The sequence below is a fragment of the Balearica regulorum genome, chromosome 3 (genome assembly GCF_011004875.1).
Source record: "Balearica regulorum gibbericeps isolate bBalReg1 chromosome 3, bBalReg1.pri, whole genome shotgun sequence".
In the NCBI taxonomy this organism is placed as follows: domain Eukaryota; kingdom Metazoa; phylum Chordata; class Aves; order Gruiformes; family Gruidae; genus Balearica; species Balearica regulorum.
Window position 1 is genome coordinate 118,801,925 of NC_046186.1, and position 27,113 is coordinate 118,829,037.

Here is a 27,113-nt window from a genome sequence, read left to right on the forward strand (position 1 = left end):
AAAAATAAAGTCTAAATTGAATCTATAAAGTGATTCAGGCTAAACTTGAAGCCCGAGAAAGGGTGGGAGGAAGCGGGGTGGGGGGTGTTGAAGCTTTTTTATTTGTTTCTTAAATCATAGGAGCATCATTCGCAGCTTGCTGTATAGCATGAGAATGAAAATTAACAAGTGGAAGCTGCATTACCATCCAATTTTACCAGTCAGAAAAGACGAGCAACTGCAAAGACAGACTTGTACATGCAGGTTTTCCACTAATGTCTCTTAAAAATCAGTTCCTTCCATATAAGAGTTTTAATCCTTCGTTAGCAATCACTACATTTCATCTTTTTTTTAATAATGCCAAAAGTTCATTCCACTTTATACTGTCAGTTTGATAAGAGGGTTCTCAAAACTGGAAGGAAGAGAACTGCAAAGACAGGGACGCAGAAAACAAAGAAGAACAGATCTTTCCAAGACTCAACCATCTTGCCAGCTGCTCTGCTGGAGATTTTCTTGGCTTTTGAAAAGCTGCATGTTACAATCTGTAAGCATTTTGCACAGAACAAAGGAACTTTGGAAAAATGTGATCAGCAAAGAGCGACTCATAAATGAGTAGTGAAGCTCTGTGGAAAGAGCAGAAAATTTGAAATAGAAGGTGAGAGGTGAACGCAGACCTGATTTCATAATCCTTCTTCCTATGCAGCAAGAAGAAAGTTGTAAACCCTTTCTATGATACCAGTAATTTCGATACTTGGGTTTTGCTTGCTTCTATAGTTTAATCCCTGGGGTTTATTCAAAATTTTCTTTGAAAATATGGTGACTAAGTAATCACTTTCATTAGAAACAAAAAGAAGAAACTATTGTAAATTCTTTCCATTATGCAAGATGGGGCATTAAGGATGATGACAACCACCAATCTCTGACCTTCAGGGAATGTGAGTTTTCATGCCCAAGTACATCAGCAGACGTAGTTACAGCTATCTTCTCCTCCTGGGGAGCTGCTAGTGTCATGCAATGCCTGTATTTTCATTTTGTTGGACACACACACATTTTAAAAACAATAATCAACACGGATCAACAAATAGTTTTTGCCATTTTTTTCCATGTCATTTCTCCATGCCTTGCTGCTCACACCTATATCATGTATATACATTTGATGTAGAAAGTAAGGAGCTTAGGGCTTAGAGATACTTTTAAGGAGCTCTCTACTGATTTAAGGTCTTTGTTTTATATTTAGGCATACCAGCATGAAAGCTTCAGGAAATGCTCTGATATTCAAAAGTGCCTCTATGTCTACAAGTCAAGTACCTCCATCACTCCTTTATTTCATTTGCTCTATTTCTTTTAATATTGGCTGTAAAAACAAACAAATGTGGTTTTGAAATGTTTTAAATTGCATTTTGCATTTTCCTCCTACCAAATAGTCAGTACTCCTGTTCTAGGACCAAGAAAAATAGCTGTAGACCTTAAATCTGAAAAACAGCTTTAAAAACACCACCACCCCTGTTTGAGCCTAACAAAACATGTCTTCACTGCAGCGCTCGCTTCATTCGTACCTCAGCAAAAGGGACGCTGTCGAGACTGTTAGGCGTGAAACTGAACAACTTTGACAGGTGTCCTAATTTACAGATTTTTCTTTAAGGAAACCACCTAAATGCTTAATTTTAAAAACTGTCTTCTGTAGACTGGCACATATATATACTCAAATACCTGACTTACTATATTCTCATTGTAGCACAGAGCCACACGTGTCGCTGCCCGCACTCCCAGACTCTATTTTCACCCTAGGAGCTGTGCTCTTCACCTTCAACTACAGGGGGAGAGTCTCGACAGGAGTATCCCAAGATTCCTGAGCAGCACCTTGATAAGTGAAAAAATAATTGTATTTTCTTCGTACAAGACACACATGGGAGACATATGCATATTTGTCTATATGTGGAAAAAGTGTTTAACATTTTTAGAGCGTATGTCCAATTCACGTAACAAACATACTGTGAATTGCCTTATGCATCATGTGCTATCTGTGGATTAGGGAAGGTTTGTGATCTCTCAGCCTGATTTGCAGCTCTGTCCCATAACATGAAACAAAAAAGAAACAAAGAAAGAAATACATTCCTTACATAACTGCCTGCCTTTTCAGCTTGGATTTTTATCAAGAGCACCTTAAATTTTCAATGACCATGAACTAAAGGTCTTTCCCAGTCTAACAAAATTAATGCCATACTTTTATTATTTATTTATACACACACAAAGTCTGACTTTCTGAAAAGACTGCAAGATTCAATCACAAATATATATAGGATATGCATACATATAAGTATGTATGTATGAAAGCCATATATATGTATATATTTGGCAGAAACTGTGCATGTTCATTTTTTAGTTGCGGGTACATAACACTGTAATTACCTCATAATGAAATTAAACAGAACGAGGAGAGTCAGTGTGACAGTCTGAGTGGAAAAAAAAAAAAAAAGGCCTCACAATTAAGTGGGAGCTCGATGTTGTGGACTCAGGACTTAGTAACTGATGAGTGAAAAATAAAACATCACCTTCTAATGCCTAATTAAGTCAACACAGCAGCAATATTAAAAGGCTGAGGACAGCAGTGAGTAAGTATGCCTGGACACACGAAATTTTAGATTATTTTCATGGCTGAAACACACAGTCCCGTTCCTGTACCACTGGCAGGAATAGGAGCTCCACTTTAAAGAACCACAGGCTGAACATGTATTTTAAAAAAGTCATCATTAGGGAAAGTCATTTATGTGCATCAACAACTATATGTACACATTTGAAACTTAACACCTGATCACATACCTGTATCTGTTCCTGTAAATAGCAAAACATAATTATTTTTTTTTAAAGTAACTGCTGGGAAAATGTAATTAACAGGATACAATTAGGCAACAACTAAGAAATACTTAAAATCAACCCAGAGACTTCCTGCTTATGATTATTACCCATAACTATAAGAATGTATAAAATGACTGGAGAAAGGAAGTTAGCACCCAATATAGCCAAAGAGCAAAATATATATCATATTTAAGCAAAAACAACAATAACGACAAAAAGAAACTAGAGTAGAGCACACATTTAAAATACAATCATGGCAGTTTGTGTTAAGGGTCCTTTGAAATAAACAATGCTTATTTATTTATAGAACTATCATCATTATATCTCTCAATGCACTACAAAATGAGAAAAGCCACTAGTTTTAATTAAAGCCAAACTAAAACTCACAGGGAAATATCCATTGCAATAACAGAAGGCAAAAAGCAAACATACATACACAGATTGAAGAAAGAAAGTAAAAACATTTCAAGAATAACTGACTTGTAAAGAAAGACTTTGCTTACATAGGAAGTTTGCATAAATTCTATAAAAGCAGTTAAATTACAGAGAAATCTATTTGCTTTGATCTGATCCAACAAAAAGCTCATAAATAATAACAAGATTTTGGGCTGAACCAAACACCTTGAAAGGGTTACAGTCTACCCTGAGCTACTGGGCTACCAATGGAACTAGTATTACAGCTGTACAGAAGGAAATACATAAATGCATAAATATTAAAATTTTAATTGGCTGATGTACTGTCACAGTGGGGGAACTTGTGGATACAGCCCTCTCAAACCCACTCTATTTACAGAGATGAAAAAGAACAGCATGCAAATAGTAAGAAGAGATAAAACACTTTAACAACCCTACAGAATTGCAGCAGCAATCTTCTAGCAGAAAGGGATTAATTAGCAACAAAGGCAAACGGCCATTTGCCTTAAATTATCAGTTCTTCTACATGATCATTATTTGCTAGGAAAATCTTTGTACCTTCATAGCTATTATCTAAATACCTAAGATATGATGACGCAGTGTACAAAGCAACTGAAAGCTTTTGAAGCTAGTTGAAATCCCAGATGAAGTACATTTGTTCCACGAAGCCATTTGTTGCAAGCACACCCCAATCTGACAAACGCATTTGACATGATACAAAAAAATGCCAACAGACTGACAGAAAAAAAATACAAAATAATAATGCTTATTTTCTTGATGAAAGAATCCTGTCAGTGCTCCTTTCCCAAACTCTTTCTTCTCCTCTCAAGGGATGCATTTGTGTTATGCGCACGTCATGCACAAATTTGAACTTTGGATTTAAACCCTTGCTTCACTTGCATTTAAATTATGTAAATATCAAGCCCAAGCCCTGTGAAATCCAAAACAGAGAGCATCTCATCCCGGTTCAGGATAAAACAGGCCTGTCTTCTTCCTGTTATACATTTTGAATGGGCTAGTGTAGGGCCAGTCTAATATTAAAAATATTCTTCGTTTACATTCCTATGAGGTGCTTTGCAAGTTGTCACGTTCCGGCCTCCAATTTTCTCTCGTACAACGTTTGCTTCTCAGGGTCATGTGTATTCATTTACCATGTATATTCATTTGCCATGTAAGATGATGTCATGTCGCTATTCAGACAGTGAGAAACCTCCTTTTTTTGGTAGAGATTGAACTACTAGAAGGTGGCTGGAAATGGTTAGTAGTGTACCTAAGTCACAGTCACGAGAATAAAAACTTATCCCTGGCCAAGGGGAGGGATGTTAAGAAAAGCTATTTGTGGCAGCTGTTCCTTCCTGCCATTGCTGACTGGACAATCACTGGCTTTTTGAACTCATTGGTCTGCAAATAATTGGCAAATAGATGGGGTGGCTGGCAAACACCAATGACTTTGTAGCAGCACCCTACCAGCAGTTATCCTCTATTTCTATAGCATTAGCAGCAGCCATGATGGTTGTGCTACACACCTGCTATACCCAAACAACTCCACCATCAGTTTGGACCCAAGTGCTCAAACACCGGTACCTAGTGGTACTGGAGCTGCCCCAAAGTGACATATCGGACCCTCAGTTGTCATTCTGGAGAGGTGCAGACGCCCTACCCCCCCAGCGTGTCCTATCTGCCAGACCCATGCCTGTGTCTCAGGGAGCCCAGGGCTGACGTGACACTGGGTGCTTGTACGTAGGTGAGCGTAGCCGCTCGCATTTTGAAGTGGCATACGAACCCTCGCACATAGTCTGTCTCCTCTGACATGCGGTTTTGTGCTCAGGCTCAGCAAAAGACCCCAGCCATTGAATACCTGATTTCCCACCTGACAAACCTGTTTTCCAGGATAGAAGTCAGTCTGTGGTTATTTCTTTCTAGCAGGAGAAAACACCTTTTTTTTTGCCACTATTGTAATCTAACACAGACGTAAAGGTGAACAAAGAAGGCAAGCAAATCCCACTTTCAAAATGGAGTCTACCCAATAACCTACAGAGAAACTCAGTTCCCTACTGTGATCATGAACACTATACAAGTTCCCCATGCCATAACAGTTGCTTAAAATGACCTGCCTACAAACTGTATCTTGGCAGACTGGAGAGGTAGGTCTGGTCTACATTTAAGATATGCTAACATACTTATGGCTATACAGGAATTAATTTTTTCCATGCCAGCAAAAACCCTAGAAAAGACATAGTTACACTGGCCAAAAAAAAAAAAGAGAGAAATGGAGAGAAACAGAAAAGCAGACAGATCTTTTGGGGAAACCAACTTAAACTGGGTCCAAACAATGCTTCCAAAAGACTGTGAATATGACCTGTCTCCTCTCAGAGTTTTTCAAGACAAAATTACCATTTTCAAGTACAGAGCTGACAAAAATTACGTTCATAACAGGATGATGTCTCCTTCCCCAATGTTAGCATAGGCAACAAAATCTTATGAGGGGAAAAAAAAATTCTCTAGCTTGCTATTTTAAATATACCCTCAATTTAAGGTCAAAGAAAGCAAGCCAATCCAGAAATAAGCATGCAACAAGAACTTGATTACAGTCAGCAAATGAAGTAAAGGAAAAATGAACCCCGAGGAAAATAACTGAAAACAAGGTGAGGACAGTGGGGCACAAACCCCCCAAAATCCCACAGACTATCCAAAACCGTAAGGGGGAGGAGAAATCTCACCTCGTGCTCACTTTGCTTTAACAAAGTGCATGAAATCACATATTTTCATTCCTTGACATAGCTGTAAAAGAATGTAAAGAAAAAAAAATTGCCATGCAAAATAGGGCATTTTGATTTCTCGACAGCCAAAATTTCATGATACATTTTTAAAAGGGGTCACTTTTTCTCAAAATATCAAATGTTTTTTCCTCGCTCCCTCCAAGTGCAGGTAATTTTCTTAATAATTTTCGCCTTTGCACTGTTGAACATAATGGGACAAATAATACATGATGCACAAATAAGTCATAATGCTCTGTGCAAGTTAATAGGAGCAGTGAGATACTGAATGTGTGATAAATCCAGACCTGAAAGCTAAATATGCCTCCTAATTAAAAATCAATTATTAAAAACAGTAAAGAATGAAAAAGAAAAAAGGCTCACTCAAACTCAGTGAAATCCTGGAAACTTCAGAGTTATTTGAAAAGCAGAAAGAAACCTTCGACATCTATATTTAACTGAAGATTCTCCTAAGACTCTATTGTGGGTGTCTCAATTTTATGATTAAACAGTTCTGTGAAAAATTGTTGCTGGTATCTTTTGTGCTTTTATCTCTTCATTCCAAATGGTCATGGAAATGAATAGACAGCATTTAAATGGGGAATGCAAGAACAAATCATTACTCTGGCTCTGGGAAATCAAAGTACACGGATGCCCTGATGTGGCCCCGAGGTGATGCAGGGATGATAAGCGGCCACCCAAACCCACCAGCACCTGAGCTTACAACTAATTGCGCTATGTTTGCCGACAACATCGCCCATTGGGTTCCTCAACTGTTCTCTTCCAGAAGATGGTTTTAACATACATAGCGAGTAATTCACAAACTAACTTATGTTCAATTCTGGAAAGATTTCAAACACAGAACAGCTCAAAAGCAGCTTAAAATCACAAAACCTGTTGCACAAGCTTGGACAAGCGGACATTTCTAGTTTTCATTTTCTGTAAAACTAAGATACGTATTCAATACCCCCAGCAGTGACAGAGAGATTAAATTAATGAGCATTACTGAAGAGATCTGAATCCCATCATTGGAGAAACTACACTGGTATTATGCATTATCATAAATATTCAGCACCTGCAATCAAAAGAAGGCTTTGGTGTTTACGTATATAATAAAGTTTTAATAATTCACCAGCAATATTTCACACAGAGTCCTGCCGCCACTTTCTTCTGGAAAAAGGAAAACATATCCAGAATTTAAAATCCGAAAACATTCAACTGGAAACAAAACAATCCCTTCCAAGAGGCAGGGGCTCCGGGCTTCATCTGCCTGCAGCAGGCAGGTGGACCAGCCAGGCCTGCCTCCATCTTGTGCTCTCCTGAGCAAGCTGCAGCCTGCAGACCCCGTGCTCCTTTCCCTTCTCCAAAAGGGCATGGCCAACGCATGCACCCAGAGACGGATCCACAGACACCCCATGGCAGCTGCCCAAACTCAGGAACACTGTGGCAGCGAAATTCTCAGGATTTTTCCTCACAAGACTTGGAAAAGCTAAGTGAGTCCACTCTGAGGATACGTTGGCCAAGGGGAGGTCATGGTACCTCCAGTGCACAAACACAGCCCCTCAACCATCAGCAAACTCTAAGCCATAAAATAGTCAAATTTGGTATGTTACCTGCATCATAAGCCAGAGGGTATGTTGTTATCCTTCCACCAGAGAATAAAGGATGTGGGATTGTGTTTCATGGAGTTTTGGCCACAGGGGGCTGCAGAGAGACCTCTGAGGGAGGGCGTCAGGGCTGCCCTGGGCCGCCCCACAGCCAGTTCCTCAGTGGACCCACTGTACGCCAGCACTCGACCTGCCACAGGAGCTTTCTGAGACCACTGAGAAAACTTATTTAAGAAATGGTGGTAAAAGCCCAAAACGATGCCAAGGCAGGAAGAGAGAGGGAAGATGCAGAGGAGAAGGTGCAGCAGCGCACTGACCCAGCCTCATGCGCCGCCATCACCTGAGCCTGCCCTGAGGAGGCAGAAGACCAGGAAGTGGGGGGGTAGGGGCAGGGGGCAGAAGGTGGTTTTAATTGCAAATAAGTTAACTTGACTGAAACTCCCTCACTTTTAACACATAAAATACAGGAAAAATCCTGACTTGACCCACAGTGCGGGCTCATCCTATCTGCTGCGAAGGGAGAGCCACGTTATCTAGTGCCACGCTGAATGGACATCAACTTTTGAAGTACGATCCAGCTGAATAAATACCACAGAAAGTCAATAGCCAAATCCTTGCAGCAGCAGCAGTGTTCTGGGAACCTGATTGGAATTTGAACATTTGCATTGATTTATTTATTTTTTTTTTACTTTACCAGCTGGGAGCAAGCACTGGAGAGGAGGTACACAGACGTCTCCACAGGAACACGAACGGCTAGCGAAGGATTACCTTTTAAAGGATTATCTTTTAAACAAAGAAAAATTTGGTATACTGCAAACAACTAACTTGACTCCAAAGAAACAGATTAATCCAACAGGATTACCAGGTAAGGCTTCCCTGTGCTTTAACGTCCAGACACACAGCTGAGAAACATGCACCATTCCTTTGACACCCGGCTGCAGTTATCAAGCACCTTTTCATGGTCCACAAATAAGGGAGGCCTGTTCGGTAAAGGCTATTAAAACAAAAGCTTTGACGACTTATCATCAAGCCTCACAAGCAACAGCCATCTTCTGTCTTTTTACAGAGCCCTTTCCTTTACCCTTGCATATGTAAGCTCTGATCATCAAGTCCTTTTAACTCCAGCCAGGAAGGAAGATTAGTCACTGCCTGTACCGCTCCTGCACTGTGAAATTTCCAGAACTGAGCTCTTTTACTTCCCTCTGGGAGGCAGGGGAAGTCGCAGAAAACTGAGATCAACCTCTTGGTGTTTTTGGTTTTTTCTTCCCCTGAATTGTTAACACTCATGCAAGCTTTTACAGCCACGGTGCTACAGTATTACAAAAAGCGAAATAGCATTGATCTACTAAAATAGAACAACATTCATGTATTTGGAAACAATACACACTATATACACTACAGCATCTCTGTCTTACTCGTAGACATGTTGGTAGCATCTCTTACATGCACCAGATATTTGTCTTGAAATCTACTTGAGTATTCTGGCAAACAGAATGGGGTAAGCAACAGAGTTAAAAAAAAAAAAGTACAAAGATAAAGCCTCATTAATTTACTAAAATTACTGTGGTTTAATTATTTAACATTTCTTTTAAAGCTATTTAACACGCATTCAAGGTTCCCTTGAAGTGAATTAAAAATCCAAAATACAGGTCAGCCCTAGTCTAATCCAGAGGGGAAATCGGATTCAGCAGCAGTCACAAACCCTCCCTCTTGATGATATGAAATGTTATAGACTTTGTTGAGTTTTCCCATCTAATTTTACATTTCCATCTTTTGAACTTATCACACATTGTTTTATAACCAACTAAACACTACATTTGTTCAGCATATATTTCACACTTGTTTAAGAATAAATACAGCATTAAGCAAAGACTCACCTCCTCCACCTCCAAGAAGGCTGGAATTAGCTGCAAGAAGAACAAAAGGAGAATCATTAGCATTGAGCTTCCTAAATATAGATGGAACCAAAACAGAAGATGTTTCACAAGAGATTTTTCCATTATTTCAGTCACTTTGCTACTCTCCCCTTATCCAAAAACATTTATTGCAAAAACAATGATTTATGTAAATTGTGATCGCAGTCTTTACCTTTACACTATTTTGCAATATTTTTGAACATATAGGCTAATAAATAAAACAGTAATACAATTATTAAAGCTAATGTGTTGAATAGCTTATGAAATTACCATCTTGAATTTATAATTCTAAAAACCACATTCCTTTTTGATTACCAAATGAAGTAAAAGTCTTTCATTTAAGATGCAACTTTTCATTAGCTTTCCTTGTTTTCTACAATACGGGACCTTTGAGGATGATGATGAGAAACCTTGGCCCCATTGATATAAAAGGGTGTTTTACTGTTGTATGCAATTAACTTGGGATTTCACTCAGTATGCTTAGTTGCCTCTGTACTGCAACCACCCAGCTACCCATGCCAGAAATGGGTAAATCACTTACGGAAAGCAATTTTCAGAGCATGGTGATACAAGATGGCCCTTCAAATTAAGCTAGCACAATTGGAACCACGCCAAACATTTTCCTTTCACTGCCTAGGCAAAAACAGAAGGAAAGCCTAGGCTTCTAAACCTGCCTTGAGTAAAGTATTCACCCTTTAGATGTGTGGGAAACAGATTCCTGTTGTCTCATAATATAGATAAAACGCAATGTAAAAGCAAGAGTATAAGGGATGGACACAGGTATTTCTTATTGCTTGCTGATGAGTAAAGAGAAGCAAGACATCAAATTATTTCCTGCTCCAGGACAAAGGTACATGGCAAGAGACACAGAATAAATTAGGTATTTTCCAGCATCCAAGCTTTCTACTGTTATATGTCATTGTTTCTATGGTTTACCTCTGCTTCCTAAATAGACTGTAAACAGAAAATTCCCTGCTGTTGGTTTTTTCCATAACTTTCTTGTGACTTTTACAAAAAGTCAACAGTTACCTTTGTCTTCCTTATTTCTTTTTCAGATATTCTACAAACATCTTCGACTTAACGTCCACTTTCAGCTCAACCATTTGCAGTCAGCTTTCCTTGACACTACAGTAAAACTGTCATCATTGAAAAGCTAGATTTTCCATCAAAGTAGCATACCCAAGATCTCTAATTTTAAAAGCAGCATATACCATTAATACTATCATCTTAGAGTGACTCAAGAAGTAGGTCTATATTATTCAAAATGCAATGTTCTTTAAAGAAATAAACATGCAGCTTTATATCCAGCATAACTGACAAAATCAAATCAAAATAAACTGCAAACTACAGGTACAGTTATCCATCCTAGGACTAGTTGTTCCTACACTCATTGAGCGAGTGAACTGTTGAGACCAAGACCTAGAGGGATGTTCCTGTGCATCTTTCTGATCCAAGTCTGGTTCTAATAGTCTAGAAGATTAAATGGAGGAAAATGGGGCAAATAATCTCTGCTTCTAAAACAAAGCCATTTGTAGCCATTTTCAAAGAAATGCCTGTTTGCTGTCTGGATTCTACCTTCAGATGCAACTCAGTAAACCAGCTGAAAACTATCCACTACTCCTTTTGGTTCCAATTCCTGACATGTCACTGAGGTGAACTGGCTCATGGAGAGATACACGAGCGGCAGAACGATGTGGCTAGGAAAGAGGAGATGGGGCAACGCAGTTTGGAGATGACAGTGCCAATCCTCCCTTTTGTCTGTCACATACTGTCATATTAGCTTGAGATCCTTAACTTTCATGTATCTACATCCCATGAATCAACTGCGTTGCTAGGACATCACTGTCACAGTTACTCTGCTTTTACACAGCATAATGAGACTGCTTTAGACTCTTGGCTGTCCTCTGTAAAGTGCGAGCAGGGAACAAATATCGCCATATATAAATTGCCTTTGAAAAAGAGATAATGATAATAATAATAAATGTGTGCAGGCATATTGCAAAGAGCACCACTGAACTTCAATGTTTCTTTATTTACCTGCTCCTGCCTTCACTGAAATTCACTATTCAAGACAGACACAACTTAAAAACAGACCCACATATTTTTACAGCAGCTTCCAAAGTACTTCTGTAACAAGTAACATCACCTTCCCAGAAGTAAAATGAGTTTATCTGAGATAAACTCAGCATACTTCATATCAGAAGAAAATAAAAGTAACAAAGTGTCATCTACTGCCATGAGTCTGCTATTCAAGCTTATTCTTTTTGGCACTGTAGCACGCACCTACAATTACCAATCTAGCTTTTGAATGACTCAAATTCCAGAGTCATTACATTTGAGAGATTCGAGACACACCGCTAAGACCTGTTATACCTTACTGTAACCAAAGTTTCCAGTGCTAAAAAAGTGTCTTCTGATACCCAGCTAACATCCCCACTGCAAACTCTCACTAGATGGCTTTCAGAGCATTATGTTTCTCTCATTTGAGTCTTCCTGACAATGTTCATCTTTTCGATACTTTCTGAAACTTGTTAATAATGTATCCTATAAGTCAGCATCACACACTTCTCTCTAGAAACAGCAAAACCAGTTCAAATAGATCTTTGGCTGCACTGCATCTACTACAGCTACTGAAATTGCAGTAATAATTCATAGGCACTTTTTTTTAATAAAGAATTATACTTGCATACTAGAAGGAAAAAAAAAATCAAACAACTTTCCTACGATGCCAGGAAAAAACATGACTGAACTATATTTACAGTATCCTTTCCAGAAAGATAAAGTGTCACTCAAAAAGCAAGAACTTTTATTTTCAGTTTTTTCAGACTGTACCTGAAAGCTTCAATAAAAAATACCTCTCTTTCCATCTTTATGAAAGCCTTACCGTTAAAGAAGTAACTTGTCACTTAGCACCTAAGAATAATTTTCCCCAATGTCCTGGTTTCAGCTGGGATAGAGTTAATTTTCTTCCTAGTAGCTGGTATAGTGCTGTGTTTGGGATTCAGGATGAGAATAATGTTGATAACACACTGATGGGTTTAGTTGTTGCTAAGCAGCCAAGGACTTTTCAGCTTCTCATACCAGCCTGCCAAGGAGAAGGTGAGGAGAGCCCAAGGAGCTGGGAGGGGACGTGGCCAGGACAGCTGGCCCAAACTGGCCAAAGGGATATTCCATACCATATGACGTCATGCTCCGTATACATCTGGGAGGTGGGCTGGGAGGCAGTTTTGTCTTGAGAACTAGCCGAGTATTGGCTTTGGCTGGTAAGCAATTGTGCTGTGCATCACTTGTTTTGTATATTCTACTACTTCTACTACCATTATTGTTGTTGTTGTTACTGTTATTATTATTGTCTTCATTTTCTGTCCTATTAAACTGTCTTTATCTCAACCCACAAGTTTTACCTATCTTTTTTTTTCCCTTTTTGATTCTCTCCCCCATCCCGCTGAGGGGCGGGGGCAGTGAGCAAACGGCTGTATGGGTGTTTTAGCTGCCTGCCGAGTTAAACCACGACACCCAGCTAGAGCTGGGGATTTTCACCGGACTCAGAGAGCGGGTCAGCACAGCGCCATGGCTGTAATCACATCCTATGATGCTGGAGGAAGTATTGCCTCTTTTCTCAGTCCCTCGGTGTTCATCTACAGCTGCATTTTGTCCATCAGTGCTCCCGAATGATCAAGTCTGGTAAAACACTCTGAAAGAGGCTCCTGCTGTAGGGGTTACACTATAGCTAGGTATGAGCAACCAGCGGCGGGACTCTGGGAACTTTCAACCTTCAGGCTTGATGCAGTCCAAATTGCCCCCCTAGGTCACACCACCACACTGTGCACGTGCACAACTGCCCCACCTAACTCGGGGCATGCCCACCCTTAGGTAGCACACATTACAACATTTCTAGGCAACTAGTAAATCCATCTTGACTAACCTCTTCTCCTTATTTCTCTATTCCAGAGCTGCAGAAGATTCTCAAGTCAGAGGAGAGTTTGGGTGGAGGAAAGAGGAAGACTGAATTGCTACCAAGTTACCAAGACAAAGAACAGTAAAAGAAAACAAACAAGCATAAGAGGGGGCTCCAAAGAAACGTGAGGTAAAGACTTCTCGCACCTCATTTCATTCCCCACATTAGCCTGTCAAGTCGACCTGCCCAACCTTTCTAAAATTGCCTCCTTACAAACCACAGTCTACGACAGATTCCTGGGCATTAGCTCTGAAAATCCATTCACAATACAAACCTTGAAATACTATTTTAATATGTGCTCATTTATACTAAGAGTGATAACACAGAGCAGTCAGGCAGCCAGCAGACTACGTACTTCCTTGTCAGACTGAAATATAGCACACGTTGATAGAGCCCCATACAAAGCATCTCACTTGGCAATGGCCCGCAAGAGGCAGTAGAGGTGAGAACTCCTCTAATTTTAAATATTTTTGCCTGCAGCAGTAATATTGGCTTCAATAAAAAACCAAAATAATAAAAAAGCCCACCAGCCATATTTGGGGACCAGTTCCTGTGGTGTAATTTACACAGCAGCTTCAGGATGAGACAAATCATAGCACAGGAGATGCTGCACACAGCCACAACTTTAAAAGGTGTCTGGAAATCTGCATTTTGAGAGACAGATCTCACCTTCACAGTTTGCCTCAGTAAAGCGAATGGAATTTCATCTAGAAGTAGTAATATGGCTTAGAGCCCTTTAGTTCTCGACTTCTTTTTATTAGATACATTAGAAGTATTACCAGTAAAAAGTGTTTCTACAAAGTTCAGGCTCATATCTAAGAAAAAAATCCACTCTAAAAAAATCATCTTGAAAGAAAAAACAGCCTCTAATGACCGAGTATAACGATTTAGCCCTTAATGAGATGTTTATGACCCCAGATTCAACCAGAAATTCAGTATTTCAGATGACTTGACTCCTCCACAGAGTAGACTGGTACGTTTTCTAACATAGAGTAGCAGCATGAGAACAGTGCTACTAAACAAACTCCATGAACACTGGCCTGGTCTACCCAGAAAACTCCACCCTTGCTCTAAGAAACAAAATTCCTTCCAAAACACTTCTGCGGGGAGAGAGGGAAGAGAGAAGAGAGGGAAGAAAAAAAAAAAAGACCTGGAAGGAAAGAATTTAAAGTAAGCTTAGTTTCTTATTACAGAATACCCACAATGAAATAATGAATAGACCAGCATATTTGACAAATAAGGACTGGACATGAATGTTTTAAATCTCAGCCTTCTTAATGAGTTAAGTCATATAGCTTTCCAACACTTTTTTGACTGAATAAGCAGACCAGAAACTCTGGCACAGGTCTTAACATTTTCCTCAATGTTGTCTTTACAACAGCGTCTCCTTGCCAAGGAGCAGGATTATTTGAAATTTTGTGGACAGCAAATGAATACCGAAGAAGTTCAACTCAAATGAAACTGAAAATCTTCCTGCACTGTAAGCCAAAAGGTATAAAAAGTGGAAAAGGATGTATGTATGGGTTGCTTAAACAGACATTCACAGACACGGTATTATTTTTTCTGCTGTCAGTTCTGTGGAATTTAGAAAATAGAAAAGATGCGAATACCAATCTTTGTGATGTCTCTGGAGATAACATGCTTTTAGCTTTGTTAACAACATAGCTGAATAACTCTGGTTACTTTTTGTTGGCATATACTCATCTGACAACATTTTAAAAACGTAAATTCTTCTGGGAGCATGTCTTTGTCAAGTATTAATGGCACTAGTAACTTAAATTGACATCTATGTCATGCAGCCATGCATCTGTCAGTATAATAAAAATATACTTTTAAAAGATTACTTGATATTGTCTGACTTGGCAGCAGCTGTTTGAGCTTATTTTGATGTAAAAAAGATTAAATATTTTTGTCAATACTTTCTAATTGTGAAATTTATTCAAGAAGACATCTTTATAACTGGCAGTGTTGTAAGATGCAAGACATTCTATTGCCTCAGACACCATTTTTATTCATCAATAAAACATCATAACAGGCAGCTGGTGAGCAGACTACCAGTAATTTATGGAATGGGAAGCTACATTTCTTCTACATCTTTTGTGAAATATCCTTACCTGTCACTGCATTTTGTTTGATCTTTTCTCAAGAAAGCAGGGAGAACAAAGAAGAGTGAGCTAACAACTGCACCTTGTACAGTCAACCATTTTTAACACGAGATGCCTTTTGGTGCCTGAAAGTAAAAAGCTTTTCGGCTTAAAGATCATGAAGTAATTTCAAAGTATATATAGTAAATAAAATACAGCCACATACAATATACTACCATACCGTCACCGCTATAATTAACTTTACTCAAAATACGTTCTTGCACACAAAGCCACAGCAATCAGGAGAAGTAAAATAACGTTATAACAATAGACTGGGCCAGATTTGGAAAGTTATGTAAGTGCCTAATGATGCAAAGCAGAGACTACCAGAAGAACAGAAATCAGAAGAACACCCAGCCTGCAAAATAAGATCGACTTAAAACGTTTAGGCACATCAGTAAGCACCACTGTTAGCATCTTCAGACACACATAGCCTTCTGCAAACACAGCCTTCAGACACTTTACTCAATACGGAGGGTGTGACGATAACCTGCATGCTAGAGTACACCAGAAACAGCTCCATCAACATGGGTAGCAGTGATTTACGTAACTTTTTTCTACGGTGCAGGAGATTTCTACAAACAAATTGCTTCTCTCCATACCCGGAAAGGGCTTTCACCCTGCTGGACTAACGCCAAAGAGCCGAACTGGGATGGAATCCTTTGGCTCGCGCACAAGCTGGAGCCTCAGGCAGGCGGCTATGCCCTGAGCGCGAGGGCAGGGGGCCAGCCCCCGCAGAGAACTGGCTGCTCTGCGCACCCCGGCGCTCATGCCGCAGCTCCTTGGGGCAATCCTTGCATCGGCCAAAGACCTGGCCTCCACCTGCTCTGCTCCTGAAGCCTCCTAAGACACTTCTGAGTTTAGCCCAATAGTTTTGGGGTTTGCTTGCTTTTAATGGGTGATCGAGCGCGCATCATCTTCTCAATACACACTCAAAGACTTGAGCTTCCATGTATTAAGAAACCTCCTCCTCTTCTGCCCATAAAAAATCCTCTGTAAATAGAAGTGAACGCCTACCCAGTCTTACGTTATTGTTAGTAAAAAGTACCACCTTCAAGCTCTCTTTCTAAACAGCCAAGATGTCCGGAAGCATGACCGACTGAGTCCAAACAATTCGGCTTATGAAGTTTCCATCATCTGTGTTAGCAAAACAGATGATGTGGAAGACAAAAAAAGATAGGGACCGAATTTTCCATGCCTTACTTTTTTCCCAGATACTGAAAGTGCACACTACAAATTTGTCCTGTTTTAAAGATAAACAAAATCTACCAGAAAGCTTTGTGCAATCAAAAGTACAGGTTTTGTATTTGGAACTAATAAAATGGCTTTGTGGTTTACTTGTCATACAACCTGTGCTATTCTATTCCCCTCTCACAAATATTGTATAGAGAACAAATTGTTAAGACTAAGTTTTTCCATCTTTGCAAATAAAGTAGTCATTATCTCAAATTTCAAGCTTGTAAAGGTTATTTCATAGGTAGATTAAGGAAAGAAAAAAAACGAACCAGCATACTGGTAAGTGCTCTGGAGTTGATCCTGTCAAGGAAATTGCCTTCACAACATTCTGAATTCAATAAGGAAACAATAACTGTCATAACTTTTCAGTTATTTTTCTTCTTCTAATACATTACCGACTCAATATGTAATGTGCATTTATGCAAGAATGCTATTTTTAAAAGTTATATATTACATCCATTAAGCTTAATCAGTCACATGCAAAGCATCTCTGACATCTGATATGAAGGGTAAAAAAAATCCACACCAAAACCAAAACCTAAACCACCAAACCCAAAAACCCCAATGTAGGCAAGGCAGCAGCATCAGCGTACTGTGAAAACACTATAGAAATAAGCCCACGGCCATCAGTCTGGCATTTAAATTTTGGAGTACATTGGAGGCATACCTTCAAAGTAGTAGGAACAAAATGACAGGTTTTTTACCTTGCAGTGAAATACATTAATTGCTTTAATGCAGAGCGAGAGAAAATTAACAGAAATTGAAGTTGTCTAACACATACCGAGAAAAACACACGAGAGAAGGCATTTGGCCTAGAGTACTTCCTAAATGCTGCCGTATAAACTTCCATATGGACTGAAGATTAGGCTCCAACTTAAAGAGAAGCCTAAACTTCACAGCAGCCTGAGGACTCCACAGCTCCTTGGTGGGCAAGTCAGTCAACCACAGTAAAAAATGGAACTTAAAGGAATATCCAAAAAACCCAGATGAACTTGTTTTTAAGAATGGTATTCATCAGGACATCTTCAGTCCCAAACACAGCTCTGCAAAACATTTTCAGGTGAAATCCCACAAAAACAGCAGTTCACGCATTCATACCAATGAAATTCATACCCTTCATACCCATCCACTGGTACGATTTTCAGCTAGACAGAAACATCTATTCCAAATCAAAGGAAAGAAAGTGATGCAAAAGGAAAAGGTTTCCCGCCAGTGCCTTGTGAAGGACAGTTAGAAGAACCTGTTTGATGAGGCCGATCTCATCCTCGGGAGGGAGAAGATGACAGCCTGGTTGAATCAGAAGCTGCAGTTTGAAGGGAAGGAGCTAGGAAAAGCTAAAACTGGCCTTTCCATCCATCCTCATGTTTTGCATGAACGCTTTTGCTGAAGGCATGCTCATTTTTTCCATGTTCTTCTCATTTTTTCTGGCAAACGTGAGAAAGGCGCAAAGTGGGAAAAATTTCATTCTAAAACACAGGCTGATAAATTGTCACACATGCTACCAGATGCTAAAGGGACAGCTATGAATTAAGATTTCATTTATTTTGTGTGTCAATTTGTGGTTTGCTCAACCACTTAAAGTTGCCTTCTACATCATCAAGGTATTTTAGAATATAGCCGAGCTGAAACGTAAAGCAACAGGAACTTATTTCAGGGCAGAATAATGAGGAAAAAAATATTCAGGTCTACTACAGCCCATTCTTCATCACATAATTTGGGCCATTTGTGTGGTTTGTAAATGCAACATTAAAGGGAATCAAAGTGCTGCAGTATATAATTAAACCATTTAAGTACAGTCATCATCAATATTTAAAAGCCTACACAAAATAGAATAAGAGGTAGTCTTAGGTTCTACCTGCACAATTAGAAAAGCAGTTTTGGTAGCAATTATTTCAAAATAATTAGTGAAATTGATATAAATCATGCATCTTTCCAGTATCCCAAAGGTACTAGAACATGTTATCTGGAAAACAGAAGAAAATTAGAGTGAAGGGGGTTTTTTTTGTCTTTTCAAAATTACAACCAGCTCTGAACCTCCCCAAGTCTACCTGTACACAAGAACACTACCCTATGAGCTTTTTTTTACTTTTATTTTTTTAAAAAAAATATTGGTGTGGTACTTATTGCCTAGCTAATCACAAGATTTCATTTCAATTTCCTTCCCTAGGAAATAATTGCATAATATTTGATTTCATGAAGGAAAATGCCTGATTGTTAGAAGTTTTAATAAAGCAACAATTATGCTCTGCAAAAAATCAAAAAGAAATCACAAGGTGATAAAAACTAATATATCTCAATCTTGAAAGATTCATACTCAACATTCAGGCTTCAAAACAATAAAAATCCCCTAACTGGTTCTGAAATCAGAGTCTGCTGCTGCAAAGAAGCTCCCTGGGATCCTGCCCTGAGGGATCCCAGCGTTTGCCCGTAGGGGAACCAGCCGTAAGAGGTACCCAGTGGCGCGGGCGTACCCCGCGCCGCCGCTCGTTCACGCAAAGGTCAATCGAAGCCAGGTCAGCCCCAGCTACAGCTGCAGGGCTGACCTCATGGGCATATTTTGGGGTAAAAGTAGGAAGCGCCCGCACCGTTGTTTTTCCCCTAGGGTATTCACACTCGGGAACGATATTCAGTTTTAAAATAGAGAAAGAAGAAGAAGAAAAAAGAAAGGGGGTGGGGGGGGGGAAGGCACACTTCATGCACAACCAAAACATCTCTCGCACTTTTTTCCAGCTATGCAGACAAGACTTCACTTGCAGATTTTGCCGCAAAGTTAGAGGAAGGCAAGGTGTTATTGCACTGTTTTTGCAGGAGCAGCCTGGGAGGAAGATTCTGCCAATGAATTCCAAGCTCCTGCAAGCAACCAGCGCAGACATGCAGGATTTGAAAAGCCTGCAAGTACGGCACTGAAGTAAGGTCTACTCTAAAATGTATCCAACTGAGTGAATGCAACATGCTCCGAATATGAACGTGTTGTGCAACCTCTCTGAGGATCCTTTCTCGATAGAGCCGGAAAGCAGAAGCAGCTCCCACTGTGGGCAGTGTGAGCCACAGTACAGAAGAAACAGAGAATCTGCTTATGTATTTTACTGTACTTTTGTTTTGTTTTGTTTTCAAACATAGGCCCAAACTGTTGCTATAGGGCTAAATATTTGTATAACAACAGTCACGTATTCCTTTATAAGGGAAAGCAGAACTTAATAACCTGGGTATTTCGGTCAAACCTGGAATAATGCATTACAGTGAAATATGGACTAGACATCTTACACTGTCCTTAGGAATACTGTCCCAAAACTTTCTGTATACTATTGTCAAATATGCTATGCATACTTTATCTCTACTGATATTGTTTCAAAAACTTATAAGCTAAACAAAAAAAATCTTGAGAAGACCATAAAAGATATTAAGAATAAAGTGTAGCCATCAACTTACTCCATCAGAGAAATCAGAAATTGCCTCTTTTATGATAAAAGTAAGTCAGCTAAGTCAGAGAGAGATCAATTATCTTCTCTATTTTACTGTTCCTGGAACATACAATCCATGATATGTCTTAAAATGGAGAAACATAATCTAAAGTCTGAAAAAATACGGGGGGGGGGGGACACGACACGGGGGGACGGGACTAGTTAGCTTACTATTTTCACATCCCCTGAAAACCTACAAACCTGTACTCAGGAACTTTAAAGAAAAGGGAGATCACAAGTAATCAAAACGATGTTTCAAAGCCATGACAAAGCCCAGAGCCCAGAAGAAATCCCTGGCAACGACAGGATTTCAGATTGTGCGGGACAATTCTTTGTTCCTGTCAGGTTGTTGGGGGTTTCTAATCTTTCCTAGCTGCAAATGCTCACAGTTCATGATTTATCTCAACAATCGTCAGGTTGGAGCCGCACTGCTCAGTTACCAGCCTACCAAAAATTGCCTCGCACCGTATTTGCCTGCGTATCAGCTACGTCCCTGCTCCTTGGGTACGCCACGGCTGCCTGAGAAATAAAGCAAGGAGTCAGGTTTATTATACTCTCAAGATACTTCTTTAACACGAAGAATACAGGCACTTCTTAATGATGAAGGAGATTAAAGCTATTATTAAAAAAAAAAAACGCCAAAAGCAGTAAATAGGCACTGTTGTTATAAGACTGTGCATTCAAGCAGATAATATCTGGCAGAAGCTGTATTAAGGCTTTGATGAAAAATTTACTGAGGTTAGGCTGGACAAGAATCTTTCATTTTCTCCGAAGCGCAACAGAAGGGTGGGCTGGCTGCACTGTCGCACACCGATAATGCCGTGCAGAAAGAGAAACCGTCAAGCTGCAACCCCTAATGAATAACTTCACCATATATGCACCAGTGGCATCCCTAAAATTTCCCATCCTTGCTTCCTGCTAATTCCACTGGTCACATTTAGATACAGAAACGTTGCCCATATCAACCAGGACTCGTGCTACCTTGTCAAGTAGAGTTATTCCCAGTTAGACAATATTTTTGAGCTCCTTAGCGCAGACACGACTTTTGGATGCACATCAGAAGACCACGTGTGGAAAACCAGTCTCCCTAAATGGCCGAAGAGGAGAGGCTGGCACTGTCAGGTGGCACCTGGGGACATCTGTGCTAGGTGAACCCAAGAGGGATGAGGTGAATTCACTCCCTCCCTTGTGGCAAAGATGCCTGTGGTTAGTTTACCATCATCACCACAAGCACTTCCACCACAAATCCTTTCAGCTGTAACCATTACCCAAAACCACAAGAACTGCTTGTACTTGCTATTTTTATGAACAGTTTCTTTCTTTTTCCTAGTAACAGTCTGCCCATTGACTCATGAGTAGTACCACTGTGTAAAACAAATAAGTGAACAAGTTTGACCCTTTGCCTGGGCCGCAACTCAATCACAAGCCTTTTTGTATACCTTAGCACCTAATTGTTGGAGGTATTCTCACTGAAAGCTTCAATAAAAAGCACTGTGGCTCGCTAATCAGAACTTAAGACAGGGGAAACAAAGCAAAAAAAAAAAAATAAAATCCTACAAACAATTTCTACAGACAATTAGACCAAAGATAAATTTGAGAAAGCTGATTAATCACTTGAAAATATGCTGCTCTTTTTTTTTTTTTTTTCCCCTAGTACTGAGTATTTTTAAAGTGTTGATCAAATAAGCACTTCTGTGGTTTTGGTTTTACCTGTCTTTCTGTAAGGCAAAAAGGGAGACAAATACATGTAGCACAAAAACCATGCTAGGATAAATGTGTGCAGTCCAAGGTTAGTCATTTTTCTCCCAAACACTGCCATGTATATAGCCCATCTACAGCAGCTTTCTAAAAAAAAAATATATATATATATATTCTCAATAAGGTGGTAATTTAATGACTTATCATTCCTTCTACACTTTATATCAGGAAAATTCAAAATCTTAAGATGCACCAAGCTTTCATATAGACCTTTTGCATCCAGGATTAGTATGCGATCTATTCTGCATCTAGGAAACACAAACAGGGACACTATAATCTAATTTGTGCATAGCAAACACTTCATTTCATTATTCTAATACTGCTAGGGTGATTTATGAGTTAGCTGAGTACTTCTCAAAAATGCATTGAGAAAACAAAGACAGAATTAGGTAAAGTACAAATGTTGCTTATACGAATACAGAGACCAGTAATGCTAAAGGGTATTACAGGCATCTTATGCCATATATAAACACATCTGTAAGGCAGGTAAAGTACGTTTTTATAGCTGCTCAGAAGAGAAAAAGATGAATCATCTTTTAAAGCTCTATATAAAAATCACTTCTTTAGTGGCAATTAATAGAGAGAGGCCCCAGAACACCAGTCAGATGCTCTAATCATCAGGGAGAAAGAAATTAAATGACAATTTAAAAAAACCACTTTATTGAATATGGAAAATTCTGTTTTCTCTTGGAAAGCAACTACAGCAATCTCATATCCTATAACCACATTAGCAAAGAAATGGTTCAGTGGATAGCTAGAGAAGATCTTACGTCCCTGAAGCATCAGGTAGATGGATTACAGTATGAAACCTACACTACTAAATACATAGCATAAGTTTACGGTCATGATTTGCAGGAAGAGATGTCCTGTTAATTTATCTCTAGGAAAGTTGTGATCTACGAATATCACTCCAACCGATACGTATAAAACCCACAAACAGTCCAAATATTTTACCAGAATTTGTTATGGGCAGCAAAAAACTGTACTGCTCTGGCTGGAATAAGTGACTGCGCAGGAGCACGGCTCTTGCCTTCCCCTGAAGTCTCAGGCAGTCTTTTCTTTATACTTCAAACAAATTAAATCTACCGCAATTAATGATTATAGTTTTTCCTTCAATCAGCCCATATTCCTCTAGGAAATTAACTTAGCTATTAAAAGCCTAAAGGCTGGAAAGGAACCTAGTTAGATGAGTTTTACCTCCTCTGTATTGCCTGTGTAATCAAATGCAGTTTCCCCACCAGTTTAATTCTAATCAGTTTAATTACTGAAAATTACAACCAAAAAAAAAAAAAGAAACCCAATACCTTACTCCTTACACCAGAACAAAGGAGAAAAGCTACACGTGGTAGCACAAGAATACTGGGTGGCAACAGTTTGATATTGCACGTGAGGAAGAGGAAATGACTGAAAATAAAGACAAATTCTAATATTCCTTAGACAACCACTATCAGACTAAGGAAGGGGAAACGGCAAGCCACAAGCCAAGAATAAAACTACTTCCAAGGCGTGAAACTGGGGGAAGAGTTTATTACTTCAGGATTGCAAAGCCTAGATTACACAGGACCTACGTAGCTCCATTGAGACTTAAGCTGTATTTCCCTGTCAGTCTTTCGGTCAAATGCTTGCTGCACGGAGCGATGGAGAAGCAAAACATGCACCACCCAGGATGGAATTCCCTCTCTCCCACCAAATGAAGAAATCTAATAATTCAAGCATAGGAGAGCTCTCCATGCATATGGAGAGAAAACCAGGCTAGGAGCCACGCTCTTTTCTTGCCACATCTCTAAAAAATAAAGGAGAAACCATAGGAAAATGGGGAGATAAATGTTTCGAGTGTAGAAAAACACTGGTGGAAACCAAACTGAAGAATAACACCGGGAGAATGGATCTCTAAAACAGAAAAATGAGTAAAAGAAAAAGCATAAGCTGCTTATGCTCTATTTTATATAAAAATACTGAAATGAAAGGTCTCAAACAAGTCTGTTACACACACACAGAGTTATATAAAACTATTTAGAGAGAGTAAGTATGCATGTTTTCCTCCACTAGATTTCCACAGCAAAAATACTTCTTAGTGTTATGAAACTCCCTTTATAAAAAAGTTATTTTTTCATAGTATGTTTCTCTTATCTCTTGCCACAAGGAAACTTCTATGCTGATCAGAAAAATACAAGGTAATATCAGGCCTTCATTTCTTTTGAAATACAGAAAACATTAAAAAAATCCATTCTTCCCTTGCATCTTAATTTCTTGTTATCATTTTTCCTCTTTGACCATAATGGCTTCACTGTCTGCTTCATAATTTTAGAGGACCTCAATCAAGGTCATTTTAAATCTTCTCCATCCAGATGACTAATTCCAGTAATCTCATTTAAACTGGAGTTTGGGGGGGGTGGGGGTGGTGCAGAGAATACCGTAGCAGTATTTAGCATCCCAGAATCTTCACAGAAACATGGAAAGGTGAACTATATAAACTTTACCAAAGGTCAGCCATGCATGTTCTTAGAGAAATATGTCATGCCTTTTAAAAATGACCACTGTGTTGCAAGACAACACAGACGCTTTTCACAAGGTCTCTCTCCTTCTGTGCCAAGATGTCTGTAGCCATGAAGTCTTTAAAAATTCCCTTGCTTTGTAAAGAACTGCAGAAAGCAGTAGTATCTTGATGAGCAAACACACCATCCCTGCATCTGTGTCTACAGCGCTCTCCTGAAGGGACTATCTACTCAAGGATATCAAGATACAAACTCCCAGGGTGGAGAATCCTCATCCTTATGTAAATGCAAGTTACTCATTCACAACCTTTGTTCAGAAATACCCGGCTTTGAACATTTAAAAGGCTGTAGGCTTAATGGGATCAAGTATATCTAATAGGACAATACACCTCAATCAAAGCTTTTAAAAGTTCTAGACTTAGATAAGATGTCCTCTTGTATCCTTTTACCCACTCCCAATTGCTTTATCATAAACAATTAAGAGGATGTTTTATCCAATCCTTTCCCAAGTTTTTCCTGGACTTTTCTTCTCTGAGAAGATGGGGAAAGCTGCAGAGAAGTACCTTGCAAGTCCTGAAGGTTCTGACTTTCGAAGTACTAACAAAATGTCCACTGAATGAAATGGGGCAAGAATTTAAATATTCCAAAAGCATGGAGCCATTAGCAGTACCTCCTTACTAGCTGATGGCTTTTTTGACTGCTCCATTTGTGATAAAATTTGTTTGTCCTCTGCAAGATCAACAATTAGAAAACAGAGTAAAAGAGGATCAGAGGAAAAAAAAAACCCCACACACAAAATAAGAAACCCCAAAAAACCCCCAAGAAACATTAATCCTAAAGAAGCAAATAAAAGTAAGCTTTTGTCAAAAGAAGATTTGCCAAAACCCTGTCTCTTTTTTTCCCCCAGAAGATACACCAATGTATCTATATTTTCAATTCACATTACAAATTTTAAGTATCCCTCTTGACATGTATCTGAGAGACGCTTTCTAAAAGAAGTATGGTTCTAAAAGCTGCAGTAGGTCCTACAAGAAACAACAGAAAAATCAGTTGTATGTGTTAGTGGGGGATACTGCTATCATCATCACAGGTACCTTTCCTGTAACGAAGAAAACTTCCATCGAGACCCACACTAACTGCATCTCATATGGCAGGATAAAGTCAACTGTTATTACTGCAATCAGATTATATGTTCCACCATTACAGTTTCCAAATTAATCTGTAAAAGAACAAAATTATATTCATTTGAAGCACCTAAGATAGTTCTTTACAATGAAGAAAAGCAAAAAAAGCTGAACTAGAAATGAAACAACCCATGTTAGTTTTGTAACGGAGAGGATATTAATATATACTCTATCACCACCATTTCACTGAAGCTGAGATGTGAAATGCATTACGTCCGGCGTGCAAAACATCCTTTCATAAAGATAAATTCAACCATTGGTGGACCCAAAGGACTCTTGAGAAGAATAAATGCACTTAAGTCGTATTTCCTGTTCTTCAAAATCAATAATTCCAGAGGATGTCCCATGGGACCCAGCCAAAACTCAGAGCTGCACGAAAAGCTCTCATGCCACAACCAGCACGAGGGTCAGTACTGATTAAACAACCAGGTTTAAAAAGATTAAATTCCCTAATCTGAGAAATGCCGTAAAAGCAGAAGACTGGATATGTCCTAAGTATAGTTTCAGAAAACAAATCTTGCAGCTCAGCAATTTCACTTTTTACTGTAAGGGACGTTATGACAGCTTCACAGTGGATTCAGATTTAAATATAACTTTAGTCCCCTCTTGCATCCTCCAAAACATCCATCACTGTAACTTTAGCCTTTTCATAATTCAAATGAATAATCTTCAGCTTCTAAGCATTGCTTTAGTCCGTTTTGACAGACAAAATTAATACCTCTTGCAGTTGCTGTTGGAAAGTACTAGAAGCCCCAGTTATCAGATGCTTTGACCTTCCCCTCCAGCCAGTTCTTCATGCTGTCACAGCTAACTTCCGTGGGTCTCCGCACCCAGCGCCCTGGCTGGGAGCAGCCAGCCCAGCTGCCCCCGCGGGAGCTGGGAAGGGACGAGCGATGCCGGCAGAGATCTGCTGCGACCGCCCGGCACGGGACTCAGCAAACGCCGATCTGCCCCGAATGGCGCTTTTAGAAACCGCGCTGCCAGTTATGCTTTTGCCTCCAGAGCACGAGAGGTTTTATGCTTTTAAAAATGGCGTGCTTTTAGAATGGTGTTTTTACAACATTTAGAGGGAAAAATGTCCTAATGACCCCAGTGAGCTCAATTAAACCTGCTACAAGAGAGAACTGTAGAGCTATTGAGGAGAGGAGAAAAAGTTTCTACGTGTCTTTCTGTCAAAGCTGGGTTATTTGGGGGGGTTTGCTTACTTATTTAGAGGGAGTTCTAGTTAATTTTAATGTATGCATACTTTCTGTCTTGGTACTTTTGACCTACACTGAGATCACGTGAAGAAAAAGAAAAACCAACCCCCCAAAAAATTCAGTTCTCCGCTTTCATAAGCCTCTCAGAGT

General features: G+C 39.4%; 1 protein-coding gene across 1 annotated transcript in view; it reads right to left on the reverse strand.

Moving 5' to 3' along the window:
- The window catches only part of MACROD2 (mono-ADP ribosylhydrolase 2), an 889,996-nt gene that overhangs the window by 686,638 nt on the left and 176,245 nt on the right, over positions 1–27,113 (reverse strand). The window contains exon 4 of the mRNA XM_075749758.1: positions 9,490–9,519. Within this exon, the coding sequence (XP_075605873.1) occupies positions 9,490–9,519 (30 nt within the window). The remainder of the gene's footprint in view (positions 1–9,489; positions 9,520–27,113) is intronic.